This window comes from Gorilla gorilla, chromosome 3, assembly GCF_029281585.2.
Source record: "Gorilla gorilla gorilla isolate KB3781 chromosome 3, NHGRI_mGorGor1-v2.1_pri, whole genome shotgun sequence".
NCBI lineage: Eukaryota > Metazoa > Chordata > Mammalia > Primates > Hominidae > Gorilla > Gorilla gorilla.
The window spans coordinates 70,408,961-70,428,867 of NC_073227.2; the positions used below are offsets into that span (position 1 = coordinate 70,408,961).

The 19,907-nt window shown below is 36.8% G+C and overlaps 1 protein-coding gene and 1 long non-coding RNA gene across 15 annotated transcripts in view; one reads left to right on the forward strand and one right to left on the reverse strand.

The window, feature by feature from the left end:
- Positions 1-13,883, forward strand: part of LOC129533134 (uncharacterized) — a 47,043-nt gene extending 33,160 nt beyond the window's left edge. The window contains exon 4 of one of the 2 annotated variants that reach the window (XR_008679176.2): positions 13,527-13,883. This is a non-coding gene — a long non-coding RNA (uncharacterized lncRNA). Of the gene's footprint in view, positions 1-6; positions 138-13,526 lie in introns of those variants that run through there. The other variant, XR_010133383.1, reaches the window with a different exon arrangement.
- The window catches only part of EXOC1 (exocyst complex component 1), a 51,735-nt gene continuing 42,824 nt past the window's right edge, over positions 10,997-19,907 (reverse strand). For all 13 annotated transcript variants that reach the window (XM_019025833.4, XM_019025830.4, XM_019025828.4 and 10 more), the window contains 4 exons: positions 19,070-19,253; positions 16,106-16,305; positions 13,444-13,638; positions 10,997-11,667 (listed from right to left, as the gene is read on the reverse strand). In XM_019025833.4, coding sequence (XP_018881378.1) covers positions 11,515-11,667; positions 13,444-13,638; positions 16,106-16,305; positions 19,070-19,253 — 732 coding nt within the window. In that variant the 3' untranslated portion in view covers positions 10,997-11,514. The remainder of the gene's footprint in view (positions 11,668-13,443; positions 13,639-16,105; positions 16,306-19,069; positions 19,254-19,907) is intronic.

Here is a 19,907-nt window from a genome sequence, read left to right on the forward strand (position 1 = left end):
AGACAGGGTCTTGTGTTGCTCAGGCTGGAGTGCAGTGGTACAGACATGGCTTACTGCAGCTTCAACCTCCTGGACTCAAGTGATCCTCCCACCTCAGCCTCCCAAGTAGCTGGGGCTACCGGCATGCACCACAATGCCCAGGTAATTTTTAAAATGTTTTGTAGAGACAGGGGTCTCGCTACGTTGCCTAGGCTGGTCCCAAACTCCTGGGCTCAAGTAATCCTCCTGCTTTGGCTTCCCAAAGTGCTATAATTACAGGCATGAGCCACAGTGCCCGGCTCATTTCTTTTTAAAATTGAGTACATATTAGTACTGTGCTAAGCATTTTACAAGCATTATCTGATTTAATGCTTACAGTGAACCTATCATATGAGTATTAATCCTTACGTTTTACAAATAAAGAAACAGGAGCAAAGACGTTAATGGTTAACTTACCTGAATAAAATTATATAGCCAGACAGAGCCAGGATTTAAGCCCAAGTTCTCTCTGACTTAGAGCCTGAGCTATTAACTCGATGCTGTACTGCTATTGATCTTTCATAGATGCTGCCCAATGGATGGGCAACAGTAACTCAAAGATATATAACCCATTTCCTTTATAAAATCTTCCTTGATTTTATCAGACCATAGATATATCTAGCTCCTCTGAGCTATTGCAACCCCTGCTATCTGTGTCATTTGTTTGGCATCTATGATGTACTGTATTGTCTTACATAGTTTATTTATTTTGTTTATATACATGTTTTATGCTTGTATCAATTGGAGATCTTTGATTGCAAGCTACAGAAATTGGCTTCAGCTAACTTAAGTGCTTTCTACCACTCCTGCACCCTAGCATGGAAGAACATTGGGTAATTCACAGAATAAAGGAAAACAGAACCACCTGACCTTGAGGTGGGATAGAAACCAGGACAACTCTTGGGGGTCTTTATAGAATAAACTTATGGGCAGTCTCTTTTGGTATGACCACAGGAAGGATTTAACTCCAACTACCTTCATTCCACCCAGCATCATTCTGCTCAAGATTCCGATTCCTAGCAGAGAAGTAGAGTGTCCGCCTGGTCCAGTTAGTTTAGTCATATGCCCAGTCCTTGTTGAGAGTGGGACGGTGGTGGATATTCCCACCAGGATCCAGCATGATTCTACTGTGATATAGAATGAGAGACAGTTTGGTTTATTTACAGAGTAATTTGAGAGATTTTGTACTTTCTGTTGAAAAGCAATATAATTTTTCAGACAGAAAGATAAACTATGTGTATATGTCCAAAGACAAGACTAGACAGCAAGAAATTATTTAAAAGACAAGGGATTCTGAGAAGAAGCAGAAAAATCAGAATGCTTAGAATAGTGCCCTAGGGAGAGGCACATCATTCAGGCTTCATCGATAAAAGTCAGAGCCTCCTCCTCTCTTCTACTTGGAGTCCTATTCACTGTGATACATTTCATGGTTTGATCAATCTTACAGCAGATTACTCCTCCTGAATAAATAAATATGGACATGAATTTTTATGAGCCCAGAGTAGACGCACTACATTTATAGCTATCATTAATTTAAAGAAAACTTGGCTTATAAATTTCAAGGAAAGTTATCATAAGTAAATTTTAATACTACTTTAAGATTATTTTCATTCATATTAAATTTAAGGCTTCCAAGCTTTCTTAGGAAAGCATGTGGTATTTTGGATTAAATGTATTCTTCCAGCACTTTAAAATCCTTTTAGAAAGTTCTCCTGGACTAAGGGCTATAATATTGACTGGTCAATGCTGACCTTGAAGTTGTTGAAGAGCAATAGATATTGGTTTGGTTGCCACTTGGCAAAGCCTGGGGGATAAACTAAAAAGAACTGTTGGCCCACACAAACTATCCAAAGGCTAAATATCTCTCTTAAAATATGGCAAATGCCAGATATGTTAAATTCGAATGAAACAACATACAATTTCTCCCAAATAACCCTCACATTTTTCTGCACATATAATGATGTGTCACGTACAAGACACGAAAGTACCATGGCTGTGCTTCTCAAGACCCAAAAATGTTAAATAACTTGCCTAATGTTACCCAGTAAATGAGTGTAAAAGTTTGGGCAAGAATGTATTTATCCTATATAATCCATTACTCAATGAAACTTATATAGGACCCCCTAATGCTTAAAAGCAACGTCTACATAACCCTTAAAGAAATTTTAGCCCACTGTTCTAAAATTTTAAATGACTGTGCCCACACTCTACTATTTATATACACATTATTTTTACATATTTGCTGTGAATGCACACATATCATTCAGTGGTCTACATTTTTCTTTGATCCCTCAGTAGAAAACCTCCTACCTTTCCCCTCATATTGGACACAAGAAACCAAACTAATACCTCTCATTTCAAAATGCTCACCAGAGCATTTGTACATTCATCCAGTAAGGTTTTTAGTTCATCTTTTCTTCCCAAACAAGGACACAGCTTCTGTTCTCTATTAGCCCTAAAGCATGAATGGCACATCACTTTAAAACTAATGTACTGGTTCATTCAACACAGAAACAACTCATTACTACTCTTGAGTAGTAAAATCAGGCTTATAAAACCATTAATGAAACAAAATACTGTTCTAATCTACAATAGTGTGTGATGCCACATTTCACCTTCTCATTTTAATTGCAAATGGCTAGAGCCAGGCTACTGTTGAATATTCTTTTGCTTTTCCTAGAATGCTTCTAGGAAAAAAAAAACAAAAAGACAAATCACTATGCAGTTATAGGTCTCATACTTTGAGTTGTATGTGGAGATTCTAAAGTGTAATTTTTGAATAACAAGATTTTAAAGTATGATTACTATGTTTAGGAAAATCCTGAGGTAGTATGTATGTATGTATGTATGTATGAATGTATTGATTGATTGAGACAGGGTCTCACTCTGTCACCCAGGCTGGAATGCAGTGGCGTGATCACAGCTCACTGCGGCCTCCACGTCCTGGGCTCAAGCAATCCTCCACCTCAGCCTCTTGAGTAGCTGGGATTATAGGTGTGCACCACCACATCCAGCTAATTCTTTTTTATTTTTCGTAGAGACAAGTTTCCAGTATGTTGCCTAGGCTGGTCTTGAACTCTTGGGCTCAAATGATCTTCCCGCCTTAGCTTCCTAAAGTGTTGGGATTACAGGGCGAGCCACTGCTGTCAGTCAGATTCTTATTTGGCTGAAGTGGGTTGCAGATATCAGTATTTTTTAACATTTCCCCAGTGATTTTAATATGCAGCAGATTGGCACAAAATGGGCTTTATGCCAATTTTGATTCTTTACCTTAGTCTGGGCATGTTCCTGCCTTATAAAAAGCAGAGTTCTCCAGAAGGCAGAGGTTGCAGTGAGCCGAGATAGCGCCACTGCACTCCAGCCTGGGTGACAGAACGAGACTTAAAAAAAAGCAGTGTTCTATTAGCAAGGCAGAGTAGGCAGTCCCCACAGCCCACAGTGTCTAGCAGAGGGCCTTATAGAAGTAGATCTAGAAAATCCTCTTCCCAAAGACAGCATGTCTAAATTCTACAGGCAATAACGTTCGCTTAGTTCCCTTCATGAACTTAATTCAATCCACAGGCATAGGTTGAATTGATACTACTGTGTGTGCAAGATCCTGTATTGACTGCTGTGTGAAGTAAGAATTAGAGGCAGAGCACAATTTTCTTTACTTTGTGGGCCAACTTCCTGATAACAACTCCTTCACTCAGACCCTAGCATGAATATGTCTTCAACATCTAGTTACTAAGCTCTTGAAGCAAGGCAGCATATTAGGCACTGGGCTCAAGCAGGGAACAAAGTGAGCAGAGCCTCCACCCAACTGGAACTGATGATGGAGCGTATGGCTGTGCTTTAGACACTGAAGGCAGTATAAAGAAATAGGAGTTGCCATTTCATCTTTCCATGAATTAACAATGACCTGTTCACTTTTTGTCTTTTTTTTTTTTTTTCTGAGACAGGGTCCTGCTCTGTTACCCAGGCTGGAGTGCAGTGGTGCCATTTCGGCTCACTGCAACCTCCGCCTCCCGGGCTCAAGTGATCCTCTCACCTTAGCCTCCTGAGTAGTTGTGACTACAGGCGTGAGACATAATTTCTGTATTTTTTGTAGATATGGGGTTTTGCCATGTTGCCCGAGTTGGTCTTAAACTCCTGAGCTCAAAGCGATCCACCCGCCTCAGCCTCCCAAAGCGTTGGGCTTACAGGTGTGAGCCACGGCACCCAGCTCACTTTTTGTCTTTTTAAACTTAATATTTAGGCTAGGTGCTATAGCTTATGCCTGTCAGTAGGCTGGGTGCTGTGGCTTATGCCTGTCATCCCAGCACTTTGGGAGGCTGAGGTGGGAGGATCTCCTGTGGCCAGGAGTTCAAGACTAGCCTGGGCAACATGGTGAGACCTCATCTCTACAAAACATTGTTAAAAATTGCCATGTGTGGTGGGGGTGCATCTGTAGTCCCAGCTACTCAGGAGGCTAAGGTGGGAGGATCGCTTGAGACCAGGAGGTTGAGGCTGCAGTGAGCCATGGTTGTGCTACTGCACTCCAGCCTGGGAAACACAGCGAGAACTTGCCTCAAAACAAAATCCCCCAAGCCCCCAAAATGTAATATTTATTAAGTACTTACATGTGCTAGATAGATACTAGTAAACAGAACAGTCTTGATCCAAATTATATACCTTGCAATCTAAGTGTGGGAGGCAAGATACTGAGGAAATAAAGAGACAAATAAATATATTTCAAATTCAGGTAAATGCCACGAAGGAAAAGAATAGGCTCTTAGGTGGGAATTATGGGGCAACATAATTTAAATTAAAGGATGACAGGAAAAGCTGTTTAAAATTAAATGGAGACAAGTATAAAATTCAGATCAGAACATATGCCTTCAATTTAACTTCTTCACTATCCTCTCTTCTAGTCAATTAGGCAAAATATGTAACTTCTAGAAAGACCCATCATCTTGTATGAGATCCAGATACGCATGTGAAGTTGACTGAGATGCTGAATGCAGAAAAGCCGTTCTCACAAGACCATTGGGCAAGCAATATGCTCATAGGCTGCTGCTGCTTTGTCTTGCTTATTGTACTCTCCATTGCCTCCTAGAACTCCCTTTTGAAACTGCCCTGTAAACTTTATAAAATTAACCAGGGAAGGAGAGAGGGGAGAAAGGAAAATAAATCAAGTTTGCAGCATATTCAGCATTAACCATGAGGTCAGCTTGCTCTCTGGCCTGCTTCTTCATAGTTGTTTTGTGCCTAGTGTCCTAGAATCACGTAGACCCTGGATTACCATTTTCCTTAACTACTCTATAGATAACAACTTTCACACTGTGAAATGTTAGTCTTCCCTTGGAAATAGTCCTTCAGGTCCTGCACACTGATCACACTACTGACTCAGCTGGTCTGAAGGCTCCCCATGAGGAGTTGACTCACCAAAGAATGCAGTTTTCACATCCTGATGGATCCATCCCCCTTGTCTGACCCCAATTTTCCAACCCCTCACTCTCCATGATCCCCTTAAAAATTCCAGCCTGGAACTTCTCTGGGAGATGGATTTGAGGGTCTCCTCACATCTTCTTGCTCAGCACCTGCAATAATTAATTAATTTAAAAAAATAGAGACAGGATATTTCTTGCTCTGTCACCCAGGCTGGAATGCAGTGGTGCAATCACAGTTCACTGCAGCCTCAAACTCCTGGGCTCAAGTGATCCTTCTGCGTCAGCCTCCCTAGTAGCCAGGACTATAGGTGCCTACCACTATGCCCAGCTAATTTAAAAGAAAACTTTGTAGAGACGGAGTCTCACCATGTTGTCCAAGCTGGTCTCAAACTCCTGGGCTCAAGCAATCCTCCCACCTTGGCCTCCCAAAATGTGGAAATTACAGGCGTGAGCCACGTGCCCAGACACCTACAGTCATTAAACTGTGTGTGGCATCTCCGCTATCTCTGTGTAATTGGTCTGTTACTGCAGCAGGCACATGAGCCTGTTGGTCCTATAACACTTTCTCCATCTATGTTAATATATTCTTCTTCCCTGTTTCATCTATCCCACTGCCTTTTGACTTTCTTCCCCCATCCTCTCTTTTTAAAACATTTTCCATAAGTTATTGGGGTAGAGGTGGTGTCTGATTACATGAGTAAGTTCTTTACTGGTGATTTGTGAGATTTTGGTGCGCCCATCACCCGAGCAGTATACACTGCACCATGTTTTTAGTCTTTTATCCCTCACAACCCCCTCTTGCCCCCAAGTCCCCAAAGTCCATTGTATCATTCTTATGCCTTTGCATCCTCATAGCTTAACTCCCACATATCAGTGAGAACATACAATGTTTTGTTTTCCATTCCTGAGTTACTTCACTCAGAATAATAGTCTCCAATCTCATCCAGGTCACTGCAAATGCTGTTAATTCATTCCTTTTTATGGCTGACTAGTATTCCTTCATATACATATATCATATATATGAAGGATATATATCATATATATGAAGGATATATATCATATACATTCATATATATAATGTATGAAGGATATATATCATATATATTCATATATATACCATATATATGAAGGATATATATCATATATATTCATATATATATACCATATATATGAAGGATATATATATATCATATATATACCATATATATGAAGGATATATATATCATATATACATATATATGAAGGATATATATATCATATATATTCATATATATACCATATATATGAAGGATATATATATCATATATATTCATATATATACCATATATATGAAGGATATATATATCATATATATTCATATATATACCATATATATGAAGGATATATATATCATATATATTCATATATATACCATATATATGAAGGATATATATATCCTTGGTGCCTAGTGTCATTCAGAGGCACAAATGATGTAACTTTACACTTCAAAGCTTTGCAACTCCAACTGCAGGGGCTATGGAACAGCAGCATTGATGCTACTTGGGAGCTTGTAAGAAATGCAGAATCTTGGGCCACACAAAACCTATTGAATCAGAATATGCATTTCAACAAGATTCCCAGTTGTTTAATAAATACAATGAGAAACATTGAAGTAGAGGATCCCAAAGCAGATAGCCATGAGAACTAATAATCTTTGACACCATTGATATTACACATTTAACTTTCCTGGAAAAGCTATTTTTACTTTCTTAGTACTTTCTCATTTACAAATATTCTCTAAGTTATTATTTTCAACAGTTTGTTTAAAAGTTCTGTGTTCCTGTCTTGTTATCACTTCTAGCAAATAATAGTATAGATCTTTAAGGTTTATAAAACTGTAACTGATGGGAGTTTTCCACCACCTTTTAAGTAAGAGCCATATCACCTCATTACAATTAACCATTGCCTGCTAATGAAGATACCAGACAGTGTTTTGTCCTTAGAGGTGCTATATGTTTATATCTGTGTCATCCCTGATATCAATAGAGAAAAGGAAGTGTTTGGCACTTTGAGAGGGAATTTGGTGTTGTGTGGAATATCAGCTCTGTTAATACCTGGCTTGGACCTTGATCAAGCCACTAAAATCTCCTTTGGTCCTAGATCTTATCTATAAATGTCTAGGTTTCATTATCTATCAGTAAAGATATATGCATATCCACATATATGAATTTGATTTTAAATATTTAAATCAAGTGTTGAATTGATATAAAATAAGATTTATGACTGGGCATGATGGCTCACGCCTGTAACACCAGCACTTTGGGAGGCTGAGGTGGGCAGATCGCTTGAGGCCAGGAGTCTGAGACCAGCTTGGGCAACATAGCAAAACCCCTTCTTTAAAAAAAAAGAAAAAAAAAAATTCGCAGGGCATGGTGGCATGCACCTGTAGTCACAGCTACTTGGGAGGCTGAGGTGGGAGGATTGCTTGGGCCCAGGAGGTTGAGGCTGCAGCAAGTTGTGATCGTGCCACTGTACTCCAGCTTGGGTGACAGAGCGAGACCCTGTCTCAAAAAAAAAAATTATAAACTATATATAGGATATGAAGTATCAGGATACAAAAAATCTGTGTATGCACTGTCCAGTTTAAGAATATTCTAATATCCCTTTAAAATCCTGTATGTCCCTGCCAGACACCATCCCCTTCCTTTCCTGCTCCTCCAGTCACTCCAGAATTTTATCATTCTCTTCTTTAGTTTTACATTTGTAATCCCAAACCACATATTATTTAATCTTAAAGGTTTTTGAACTTTTATATTAATAGGATCATACTGCGTGTATTTTGTGATTTACTTTTTTCATCTGACATTATTTTCCTGTCATTAATGTACATTGTTTGTATAGCAGAAATTTACTTTCATTTTCACTACTGTATTGGTATTCTATTGAATGAATATATACCTCAATCTATCCATTTTACCATTATGGACATATGGGTTATTTGCAGTTTTTTTGCAGTTATTGGCAGTTTTTTGTTATTACAAACAAAAGTAGTGATGGGAACTTTCATTAGACTTCGTATTAGTTTGGTGCAAAAGTAATTGCAGTTTTTGCCATTACTTTTAATGGCAATGACTTTTGCACCAACCTAATATTAATTCATAATACATGAGTTTCTTTGTGGCAGTGGTTCTCAATCCTTAGAGTACCAGAATTAGTGGGAAGCTTTTAAAAATCATAGATGCTTGGGCCCCACTCTGGACCAATTGAAATGTAATGTCTAGGGCCCAACCACATGTATTTATAAGCACATAGGTTATTCTAATGTGTAAAGCAGGAAAGGAAGGGGAGGGTATCTGGCAGAGACATACAGGATTTTAAGATCTATTCCTTCGGGGCACACACCTAAGACTGGAATTACTGAGTCATAGGTGACACACATCTTTACTAGATAAAGTCAGATGGTTTAAGTGATTGTAGAAGCATTTGTGTTTTGATGGCTTCACATCCTTTTGAATTCACATTTCCTTGATAACAAATAAAGGTGAACACTTCATATGTTTATTAGCCATTCTGTTTCCTTCGTTTGTGAAATGCCTTTGTAAGTTTTTTGGGTTTTTTTGTTCTACGGTTTTTTTTTTTTAGACTGATTTTGGGGAGCTTAAAAATAGGCTTTGGATGCTGATTGTTTTGTGACGTGTTGCAGTTATATTCTCTTAATTTGTGGATTGTTATTTCACTTTCATCAAAAGACCATTAAGTTCTTATTTTTAATACAGTCAAATCTATTAATTTTTTCCAATTTGCAATTTTGTGTCTTTTTAAACAAAATCCTTCTCTGTCCTGAGGCAAAAAAGATATTTTCTTACACTGTCTTTGAAAAGTTCTATATAGTTTTTACCTTTCACATTTAGGTATTCAGTCCACGTGGAATTCACTTTGTGTGTGGTGTGAGACAGGTGTTCCATTTTCACCTTTTCTCTTATGGACTACCAAATGTCTCAGTACCATTTATTCCAAGTCTATCGTTTCCCCACTGACTTGCCATGCCACACGGGTAATAAAGAGTCCATTTTTTATGGTTCTGTTTCTGGGCTCTCAGTTTCATTCCACTGATCTATTTGTTTATCTTCGTACCAATAAAATGCTGCTTTAATTATAATTCTTGATAAGGAAACTCCTTCCAGCTTCCAAGGGGAGTATTGGCTATTAGTTTTTTGATCTTTCATATAAATTTTAGAATCAGCTTGTCAAGTACTACAGAAACAAAACCAAACAAAGACAGTTGTGATTTTGACTGGAACTGTGCTGAATCTTTAAACTTGAAAATAACTGCCAGCTGGTGCAGTGCCTCACACCTGTAATCCTAGTGCTTTGGGAGGCTGAGGCAGAAGGCTCACTTGAACCCAGGAGTTTGAGATCAGCCTGAGAAACATAGTGAGACCCCATTCCTACAAAAAATAAAAATTAGCCAGATGTGGTGGTGCACATCTGTAGTCTCAGCTGCTTGGGAGGCTGAGGTGGGAGGATCACTCAAGCCCAGGAGATACAGGCTGCCGTGAGCTATCATCACACCACTGCACTCCAGCCTGGGTAACAGAGCTGAGAGATCCTGTCTCTCTCAAAAAAACAAAACAAAACAAAACAAAAAGGACTGCCATTTCTACTTTAGTATATGTGTTCTTATCTGGAAACATTAAATACTTCTTCACTTATTTTGGTCTTCTTTAATATCTTTCAGTAGTTATAATTTCTCCATAAATGTCTTATACATTTTGTATTAGCTTGGGCTGCCAAACTATTTTCTCAGTTTTGGAGGCTGGAAGTCTGAGATCACGGTGCCAGCACGGTCAGGTTCTGGTGAGGGCTCTCTTCCTGGTTTGCAGACAGCTGCCTTCTCATTATGCCCTCCCATGGCAGAGGGAGAGTGAGCTCTGCTGTCTCTTCCTCTTCTTACAAGGGCATTGAGTCTATTGGATCAGGGTTCCTACTCTTCTGACCTCATTTAACCTTAATCGTCTCCTTAAAGACCCTATCTCCAAAACAGCCACATGGGGGGTTAGGGCATCAACATAAAATGTTAGTAGGGCCACAATTCAGGATATAGCACATCTTTTGTTAGAGTTAGTCCTAAATACTAAACATCTTCAATATTATTATTTTTCTTCTTCTTTTTTTTTTTTTAAGTGACAATATCTTGCTATGTTGCCCAGGATGGAGTACAGTGGCACAATCACAACTCACTCAAACTCTTGGGCTGGGGCAATCCTCCTGCCTCAGCTTCTCAAGTGGCTTAGATTATAGGCATGTGCCACCACAAAAAACTGTTTTTCTATGGAGACAGGGTCTCACTGTGTTGCCCAGACTAGTCTCAAATTCCTGGCCTCAATCAGTCCTCCCTCCTTGGCCTCCTAGAGTGCTGGAATTACAGGCATGAGCCACTGCACCCGGCTTCCTTTACTTATTATTAAACTTTTAAGTGTTTTGTGGTATAAAACTTGCAATTAATTTTTGTATATGGATTTTGTAAGAACTTGCTTTAATACAGAAGACAGCATATAATAGACCTAAAAATATTATCAAATGTCAACTTTCTTGAAAATTTATTCCACATTTATTACTAGTCACATAATCCTCAAAAATCTAAGTTCACAAATGATCATCACATGAGCCGTCTTCTCCATATACACATTTGTTAGTGTGAAAAAACAATTTTGTACAGTATTTTAGTAGTTACATGACTAGCAAGCAACAGAGAAGTAGTGAAAGCTGAAGAACTCCAAATGCATTGCTCACAGGACAACCACTCAAACACAAGCAGCTAGGCAATAAAGGAAAATTTCCCATCCAGTCATTGAGAAATGCTAAAGGCATTTTATGATGACATGAATGCTTAAGTTAGTATGCAACCTATAGGGCAAATAAAACTGCTATATAGGTTGGTAATTTTGCATTTAAATATTTGTAGTATGGTACTACCCATTTATCTAACATTTAATAATACGTAAAATTTTAAGTCTGGGTTCTCAAAACAGTTGCTTGGTATTTTGGTATAGTGTCTGGTATACTCAAATACTTCATTCAGTTATCTTTTCTTCTTTCACAAGGTTTAGTGGGACTGTGCAATGCTGGAACAATAATCCAGAATGTCCTGAATAGTGAATTCCATTGTAACCCCAGATCCAGGATAACAGCGAGCTATCAAACCTTCAAAGTGCTTATACTGGCGTATAAATTCATCTTGCATGGAGTGCCACACCACCTATTATTAAAAAAAAAAAGTCATTAGGCTATGAATGGAAATAATATGTAATCTAGTATGCAGAAATAATGCCAAGGCATATTCTAAGAATTTGGGTAGTATAGTAGCTAAGAACATGCATTCTGAAACCAGAATCCTAGTCACTTTTACCTACAAGATTTGTGACCTTCAGTACATGACATCACTGCTCTATGCCTCAAGTTCCTCATCTATAAACCAAGAAAATAAGACCTTCCTCATAATGCTGTGAGAATTAAATAAGAAATGTACATAAAGTGCTTAGAACTGCGTTTGACACAAGTAAGCACTCATGACATTTTAGCTATTATCTTATATACTCCAATATGCAACACAGATGTGGATATGCACAATTATGTATAGAACTAAGACTAGTGATTACATAAAATATAATGCTTTAATTTCATTTCGTATAACATTTAAAATTTTCTTTATCTAAAATTGTTGATGCAAAACATTGCTTGATGCCTTGGAGGAGAGCAAAATGACTCAGACCCATTATCTGCAATCATGTGATTTACAATCTAACAGTGGAGGCTAATATGTAGACAACTACCAAGACACCATGTGATACACACATTGACATAATGGCTTAAATAGATTACATTAATTGAAGTTTACTCTTTATCAGCACAGTACAAAGCACTTTATGAATATATTATAGTATTAAGTCTCATGATGACCTGGTGAGGGTGGGTATTATGATCATCTTCCCTATTTGACAGCTGAGGGAATGTATTCTTCCAAGATTTTTTCTTGTAAATCCTAAATCTCATAAATCCTAAATTCCTGCCAACTTAAGACCAATCGCTATTCCCTAAGCAGTGTTATGCTTTTTACTTTTCATCGTTTAGCTCATATTATTTCTTTCTAGAATGCTACTCCCTCCAACCCCACTTTGCCTGTTCAAGTACATCTGACTTTCAGAGGTTAAAACAAACAATGCAATATCCCTCAGGAAGTCTTCCATGATGTTGAAATCAGAATTACTCTCACTCATATCTGGGCCTTTCAGTATGGTTTATAAAGAATAATGGCCTAATTTGGGCTTTAAATCTGGCGCCACTACCCATTAGTTAAGAGAGCTTGGTCCTATTACTCCACCTCTCTAAGCTGATTTTCTTTCTTTCTTTCTTTTTTTTTTTTTTAATTGAGACACGGCCTCACTCTGTTGCCTTGGCTGGAGTGCAGTGGTAGGATCATAGTTCACTGGAGCCTCAATCTCCTGGGCTCAAGTGATCCTCCTGCCTCAGCTTCCCGAGTAGCTGGGACTACAGGCACGTGCCACCATGCCCAGCTAATTTTTTTTAATTTTTAGTAGAGACAAGGTCTTGCTATGTTGCCCAATACAGTGGCTACTGTACAAGAGAGGTATTGTTTCCACTTATCAAATAAGGAAACTAAGGCTCAGAGAGGTTAAGTAACTTCCCAAAGTCACACAGCTTAATCTGGAGCCAGATTATGAACCCATTTCTAATTCCAACCACTCAACCAACCAACCAACCAACCAACCAACCAACCAAAGAAAAACAAACTTAATGCCTCACCATAATAAAGCAGAAATATGAAATAAGCAGAAATAGCCATATATGCTTATATAAACAGTATTCCTTTCTTCCTCACAATTCATTAATCTGGTCTGTAGTCTAATGGAACTCTCCTCCTGCTCTAGATCTGTAGCATTTCTAGAAAATTATTTAAAGAAAAGCAATATATATAAGGATCTTTAAGTCAGATGGTCAAAAGAACTAAGCATACCTGAAGTAAGTTCTCTTCTTCACATAAATGTTTATCAACTTTCTTGTAGAGGTTATCTAGACCTTTTTTTACTTCCTTTCCAGGGTACTCCTTAATGACTTTACGAAGTTCTTGTTTGTTAAATGCAAGTTGGTAACTTACTTCCTCCTCCCTTATGCCCTGTGCCACGCGAGCTTCAACACCTTCAAAGAAATGCTTCAAGGAAATGAAAAGAAACAATGGCTAAGACCTGCTTTTATTATTATTTACATTAAAAAAAATCTGATTACAAAGTAGTGTATAATCACCATGCAAAAATCAGTGTGTGAAAGTATAAACAATAAAATAACAATCACTTATTAACATACTTCTGAGATGAGCATTGTTAATACTGTAGAGTTCCTTGTAATCTTTTGATGTGTGAATACATATGTGAGATTAAAATTTCATGTCCCACTTTACATTTAATATTGTTTTTTCCTAAATATAAATTTTAATGGCTGCATAATATTTCATACAATGACTGAACCACAATTATTATTCATTCCTCTAGTACTAGATATTTAACATCCCACTCCCCCTTCTTTTTTTGGACTTGGCAAATTTAGTGAGACTTTAGAAAATCTACTATAAATATATTTGTCATAATTTTTTTTTGTATATAAGTATTTACCCACCTTACTGATTAAATTTCCAGGACTATAATTACTCTGTTGAAGAGCATAACTTTAAGTATTTGAAAGATTCTTCAGTATATATACAAACTGCTTCCTAGGAAAGCCCAACCAATTTATATTTCTGTCAACAGTGTATGAGGTTGCTACTTCACTATACCATCATAAGCATTATGACAATTTAAAACAATAGTTGCCAGAGTAAAAAAAGTTTGTCATTTTATTTTATAATTTTTTGGCTATAAATAAGGTTAACCTGCTTTCGTATGTTTAGTAGTGATTCAGCCCCTTGCCCTATTTATAAATTGGGGTCTTAGTGCTTTTCTTATTGATTTTAGTAAGATCTTTTATATTAAATATACTGACTCTGTTATATTATTATAACTATTATTCCCAGGTCTTCTTTTATATATATACTTTTATTGACGGGCATAACTGTATTTGAGCACGATACAAAGAATTAATGCTGACAAACCCCATTCCCTCTCATTACTTTTTTCTAAAATTTTCTTAGTGATTATTTATTCATTAAATTATCATTCTTTGAGAAGTTATTCTTAGTGCTTTAAAAATTTTGTTTTTACATAAGCTCTTAATTGGTAGACAGGAAATACATTGTTTTTCAGTATATTTGCTTTAAATTTTGTCACTTGACCAACACCAGTAATTTCAACATATCATATACAGGTGGTGATAATCTTGTCTCTGTTTTCCATATCTCTTATTTATGTTTCAGGTCTTGTTGAACTGGCTAGCGCTTCAACAACAATGCTAAATAATAAAGGATCTAACAATATTTCTGCTTTAAATTGATTTCAGAGGGAATGTCTCTAACATTGCAGTTAAGTATCATGTAAGCTTTAGGCCTGAGACAGATCTTTTATCCAGTTAAAGGAATATTTGTCTGTTCTTCAGTTTTATAAGGAATTAGTTCTGCATTTGATTAAATGTCTTTCAAGTATTTCTTTGAATTGCTGACAGCAGATACATGTTCTTTTTGTTTTGTTTTGTTTTGAGACTGAGTCTTGCTCTGTCGCCCAGGCTGGAGTGCAGTGGTGTGATCTCCACTCATTGCAACAACCGCCTCCTGGGTTCAAGTGATTCTCCTGCCTCAGCCTCCCGAGTAGCTAGGACTACAGGCACGTGCCACCACGCCCAGTTAATTTTTTTTATATTTTTAGTAAAGACGGGGTTTCACCTTGTTAGCTAGGATGGTCTCGATCTTCTGACCTCGTGATCCGCCTGCCTTGGCCTCCCAAAGTGCTGGGATTACAGGTGTGAGTCACCGCGCTATTTTACTCTAATTTCAAGTTAAGAGCTTATAAAAGATAACTATATTGTAGACAAAGTTAGTTTAAAAGGTTCATTTAAGCTTTCACTATGTTGTAAAGTTCCCTAAAATCATCATTTCTTAACTTTAATTAACAGACTTACTCTGGGAAATGACTCAAGTAAGGAAAGAAAAAGAAGGGAAAGAAAAGTAAAAGGCAATGTAGAAAGTAATTTTTGGTTTTTCTTTTATCTTAATAATATTTTTGAAATTTCCACCTAGACATTGTAAACTTGGTCATTTATAAAGTAAGAAATGGGAAAGAGTAACGGCAAAGCCTAATCTAGGTTCATTCCCCAGCTTTGTAATTTATAAGCTATTATGATGTCAGGCAAGTTTTTTTACTTTCAGTTTCTTCATTTGTGAAATGGAGATAATATTATCTTAGCTTACACATCATTGTTTATAAGAATTAAAAGAAATAATGCATAATAGAATAATATTAGTAAAATTATCATTAAAATATAGTAGATAAATAATGTATAAAAATAATGTACAGAAAGAAGAAATAAAACATATAGCATCTAGCAGTGTCTGGCGCACTGGCAGCTTCAATAACTGAGTCCCCTGTGCACCAACACATGAGAAAATTTAAGATAAATGTCTGCAGGTTATTCATATGCAAACTTATGTGTATAGGTTCAAAAGTAGGAAAAATACTGAATGAAAATATATTTACATTTAGTTTTTCAAGAGGTTGTCCTAAAGAGTAAATGACATAAGACTGAAGGTGATCTGTGTATTTTTGTTTGGCTTCTTTTTTTTCTGCTTCTAGACATGAGATTTTCAATCGAGAAAGAGTTGCAAAAATATGGTGAAAGTTTTCCATCATAACCACATCCCTGGGGGTCTTCTGGCTTTCATTTGCTACTTTCTCCACTAAAACCAAAACAGAAAAAATAAAATAACATCTCTGAGTATGACCATATTTAGCTATAAACATTTATATTATTAATTTTTTTTCATTTGTAAGTTTAAGAATTAAGCACATTTCTGGACTTAATACAATATATTGTAATGGGAGTCTTCAGATCTACCTAATCATAATAAAAAGTCATCCTAAAACAGTCCCATGTGTATATGGAAATTCAGTATATAATAAAAGTAGCTTTTCAAATCAATGGAGAAATGATGAATTATTCAAAATGTGTTAGGACAACCGGCTGGACCATTTTAATATATGAAATTTAAGTTCCTACTTTACATCTTGCAGTCAAATTCTAAATTGCTAAATTATTTAAAATGTAAAAAGCAAACAAATAAATTAATACAATCATAAGTACTAAAGAAAATATAACTAATAGAAAAATAATAATTTTGCAATAGTGTGACCTTGCTAACAATGGCCCAAAATTTAGAAGACTGTTAAGGAGAAAGATGAATAAATTGGACATAAAATTTGAAAATTCATGTAAAGACAAGACACCATACACAAAATCAATGAAATGCAAAATAAAATAGTGAGATAATTTATAGCCTATCAGGTTGACAAAGAATAAAAAGATTGGTAATACCTAGTAATACCCAGCATTGGTACGGCTGTAATGCAACTGCTCATAGCACTAAACTGACATAAGCTTTCTGTATCACAATTTGGGAAAAGACTTGAGATACATAAATCTTTTGACCCAGTAATTCCATTTCTAGTAATTTACCCTAAAGAAATTATTTGACAAGTATACAAAGATAAATAAACTAAAAAAATCCTAAATGTTTATTAATAGAAGATTTGGTAAATGGATAATGACATATGGATGACTATGCAATTGTTAAAAATGATTATGTTTATCTATATTAACTAACTAAGAAAGATACTAAGATTATATAGAGTCCAGCAGCTTCAAAAATAGTGTGTCAGGTATGACAACACTTTTATATTAAAGAAAGCACACACACAATATGCCCATATATAGAAGAGAGGGACAGGGAATTTAAAAGTTTGGAAGAATAAAAATTTAACATTATCTCTGTACAATAAGATTAAAAATGATCTTTACTTTCTTCTTGATTTGAAAATTCTATTCACTGATTTTTGGGGATAAATAGTTATTTATGTTTCAGGTCTTGTACTGGCTAGCACTTCAATAACAATGCTAAATAATAAAGGATCTAACAATATTTCTGCTTTAAATTCATTTCAGAGGGAATATCTCTACTGTTGCAGTTAAGTATCATGTAAGCTTTAGGCCTGAGATAGATTTTTTATCCAATTAAAGGAATATCTGTCTGTTCTTAAGTTTTATAAGTTTTAGTTTATAAAGATTTATAAAGAACGAATAATGAATTCATTCATTCATTTATTATTTATTTTTAAGACAGGGTCTGGCTTTGTCATCCAGGCTAGAGTGCAGTAGCATGAACAAGGCTCACTGCAGCCTTGACCTCCTGAGCTCAAATGATTCTCCTGCCTCAGCCTCCAGTGTAGCTGAAACTCAGGGGGACACCACCATGTCTGGCTAATTTTTTAAATTTTTTTTGTACAGACAAGGCCTCACTATGATGCCCAGGCTGGTCTTGAACTCCTAGGCTCAAGCGATCCCCCAACTGGTCCTTCCAAAGTGCTGCGATTACAGGTGTGGGCCACTGTGCCTAGCCACATTACTTTAGAATCAGATAAAGCAAAGCTACTTTGAATTTTAAAAGAAAAAATCAAGGCTGGACACGGTGGCTCATGCCTGTAATCCCAGCACTTTGGGAGGCCAAGGCAGGCAGATCACTTGAGGTCAAGAGTTTGAGACAAGTCTGGCCAACATGGTGAAACCCCGTATCTATTAAAAATACAAAAATTAGCCAGGCGTGATGACGCCTGCCTATAATCCCAGCTACTTAGGAGGCTGAGGCAGCAGAATTGCTTGAACTCGGGAGGTGAAGGTTGCAGTGAGCCGAGATTATGCCACTGCACTCCAACCTGGGCAACAATTGGTGAAATGATTCCATTTTCTATCAATTTTTTAGCTTTTACAATTCCTGAATATATGCAATCAGATCATTTATTTCAGATGAAATGACATGTCCAGACTTTTCTGTAACTTAATTGTGGGATCTGACACAGGAAGAAAGTGAATTACAGTATTTCAGCACTAATTTCTCTTGTATTTTAGTACTAATTTCCTTGTACAATAGAAATGAAAAACTGAGGCCTAAATAAGTGAATTGATTTGCTTAAGGTTACACACACATCACAGCCCATCATCTCTAGAAGACCACGTGCAAATGTAATCTGGAAGTCATGTTTTTGTGTTTAAAAAACGATTTTCTACAAAAAATTAGCAGGGCATGGTAGGGTGCACCTGTAGTCCCAGCTACTTGGGAGGGTCGTTTGAGCCTGGGAGGTGGAGGTTGCAGTGAGCCAAGATCATGCCACCGCACTCCAGCCTGGGCAACAGAGTGAGGCCCATCTTAAAAAAAAAAAAAGATTTTCAATTTTGCATAGTCATAAGCCCACATAAACCCTAAAATGTAAGTGGTTCATAATGAATACAAATAGGTTTTATTTTTCAAATTCAAGAAATCTTTAATGTTAGAAAACCTAAAAAAGACTGTAAGATATACAAAATAATGAACCTATCTGCTCCCGATTTCTTAGTTACCAGAAATAAAAACAATAGCTATAACAATTCCTTAGAACATAACAAAAGCTTACCATTAACAAATACTCCTCTGATAAGTTTGGTGTATGCTTTATCCAGGTCTCCACGACGCTCAGCATTTTTGAAGATTGATTCTGCAAGTCCAGCAAATTCTTCAAATTCAGCAACAAATGGAAGAATTCCGACTTTACTCTTCTTTGAGATCTTTACTTCTTCCATTTGCCTTATTTGGTTACTCTAAAGTTAGGCAGAGAGCAAGCAAGATAAATAACCAAGCAACTTTAAAACTACATATAATCATAACAAAATATATAGATGGAGATATAGATATATACATAGATATCATAGAGGCAGGATATTATGTGGTACCTAGAACACTTTGGATGCTTACTAATTGAAGATGAATCACAACAAGGATAACTAAGAAAAACTAATTCTATAGATAATAAAACCATTTTACAATAAGTTTAAGAAAATCAAAATAATACAGATTATTTAAAACCAACTATAAGCTGGGGACGGTGGCTCATGCCTGTAATCCCAGCACTTTGGGAGGCCAAGGTGGGTGGATCGCTTGAGGCCAAGAGTTCAAGACCAGCCTGGCCATTTTCGTCTCTACAAAAAATACAAAAAAAAATTAGCTGGGTGGGGTCGTGCATGCCTGTAATCCCAGCTACTTGGGAGGCTGAGGAATGAGAATTGCTTGAACCTGGGAGGCAGAGGTTGCAGTGAGCCAAGATTGCGCCACTGCACTCCAGCCTGGGTGACAGAGCAAGACTGTCTCAAAAAATAAAATGAAACAAAACAAAATACAATCAAGGCCGTGAACTTCAAGTCTCTGTACAAAGTAAAAACAGTCAACACACATTTCTACCATTTATGAAAGATGAG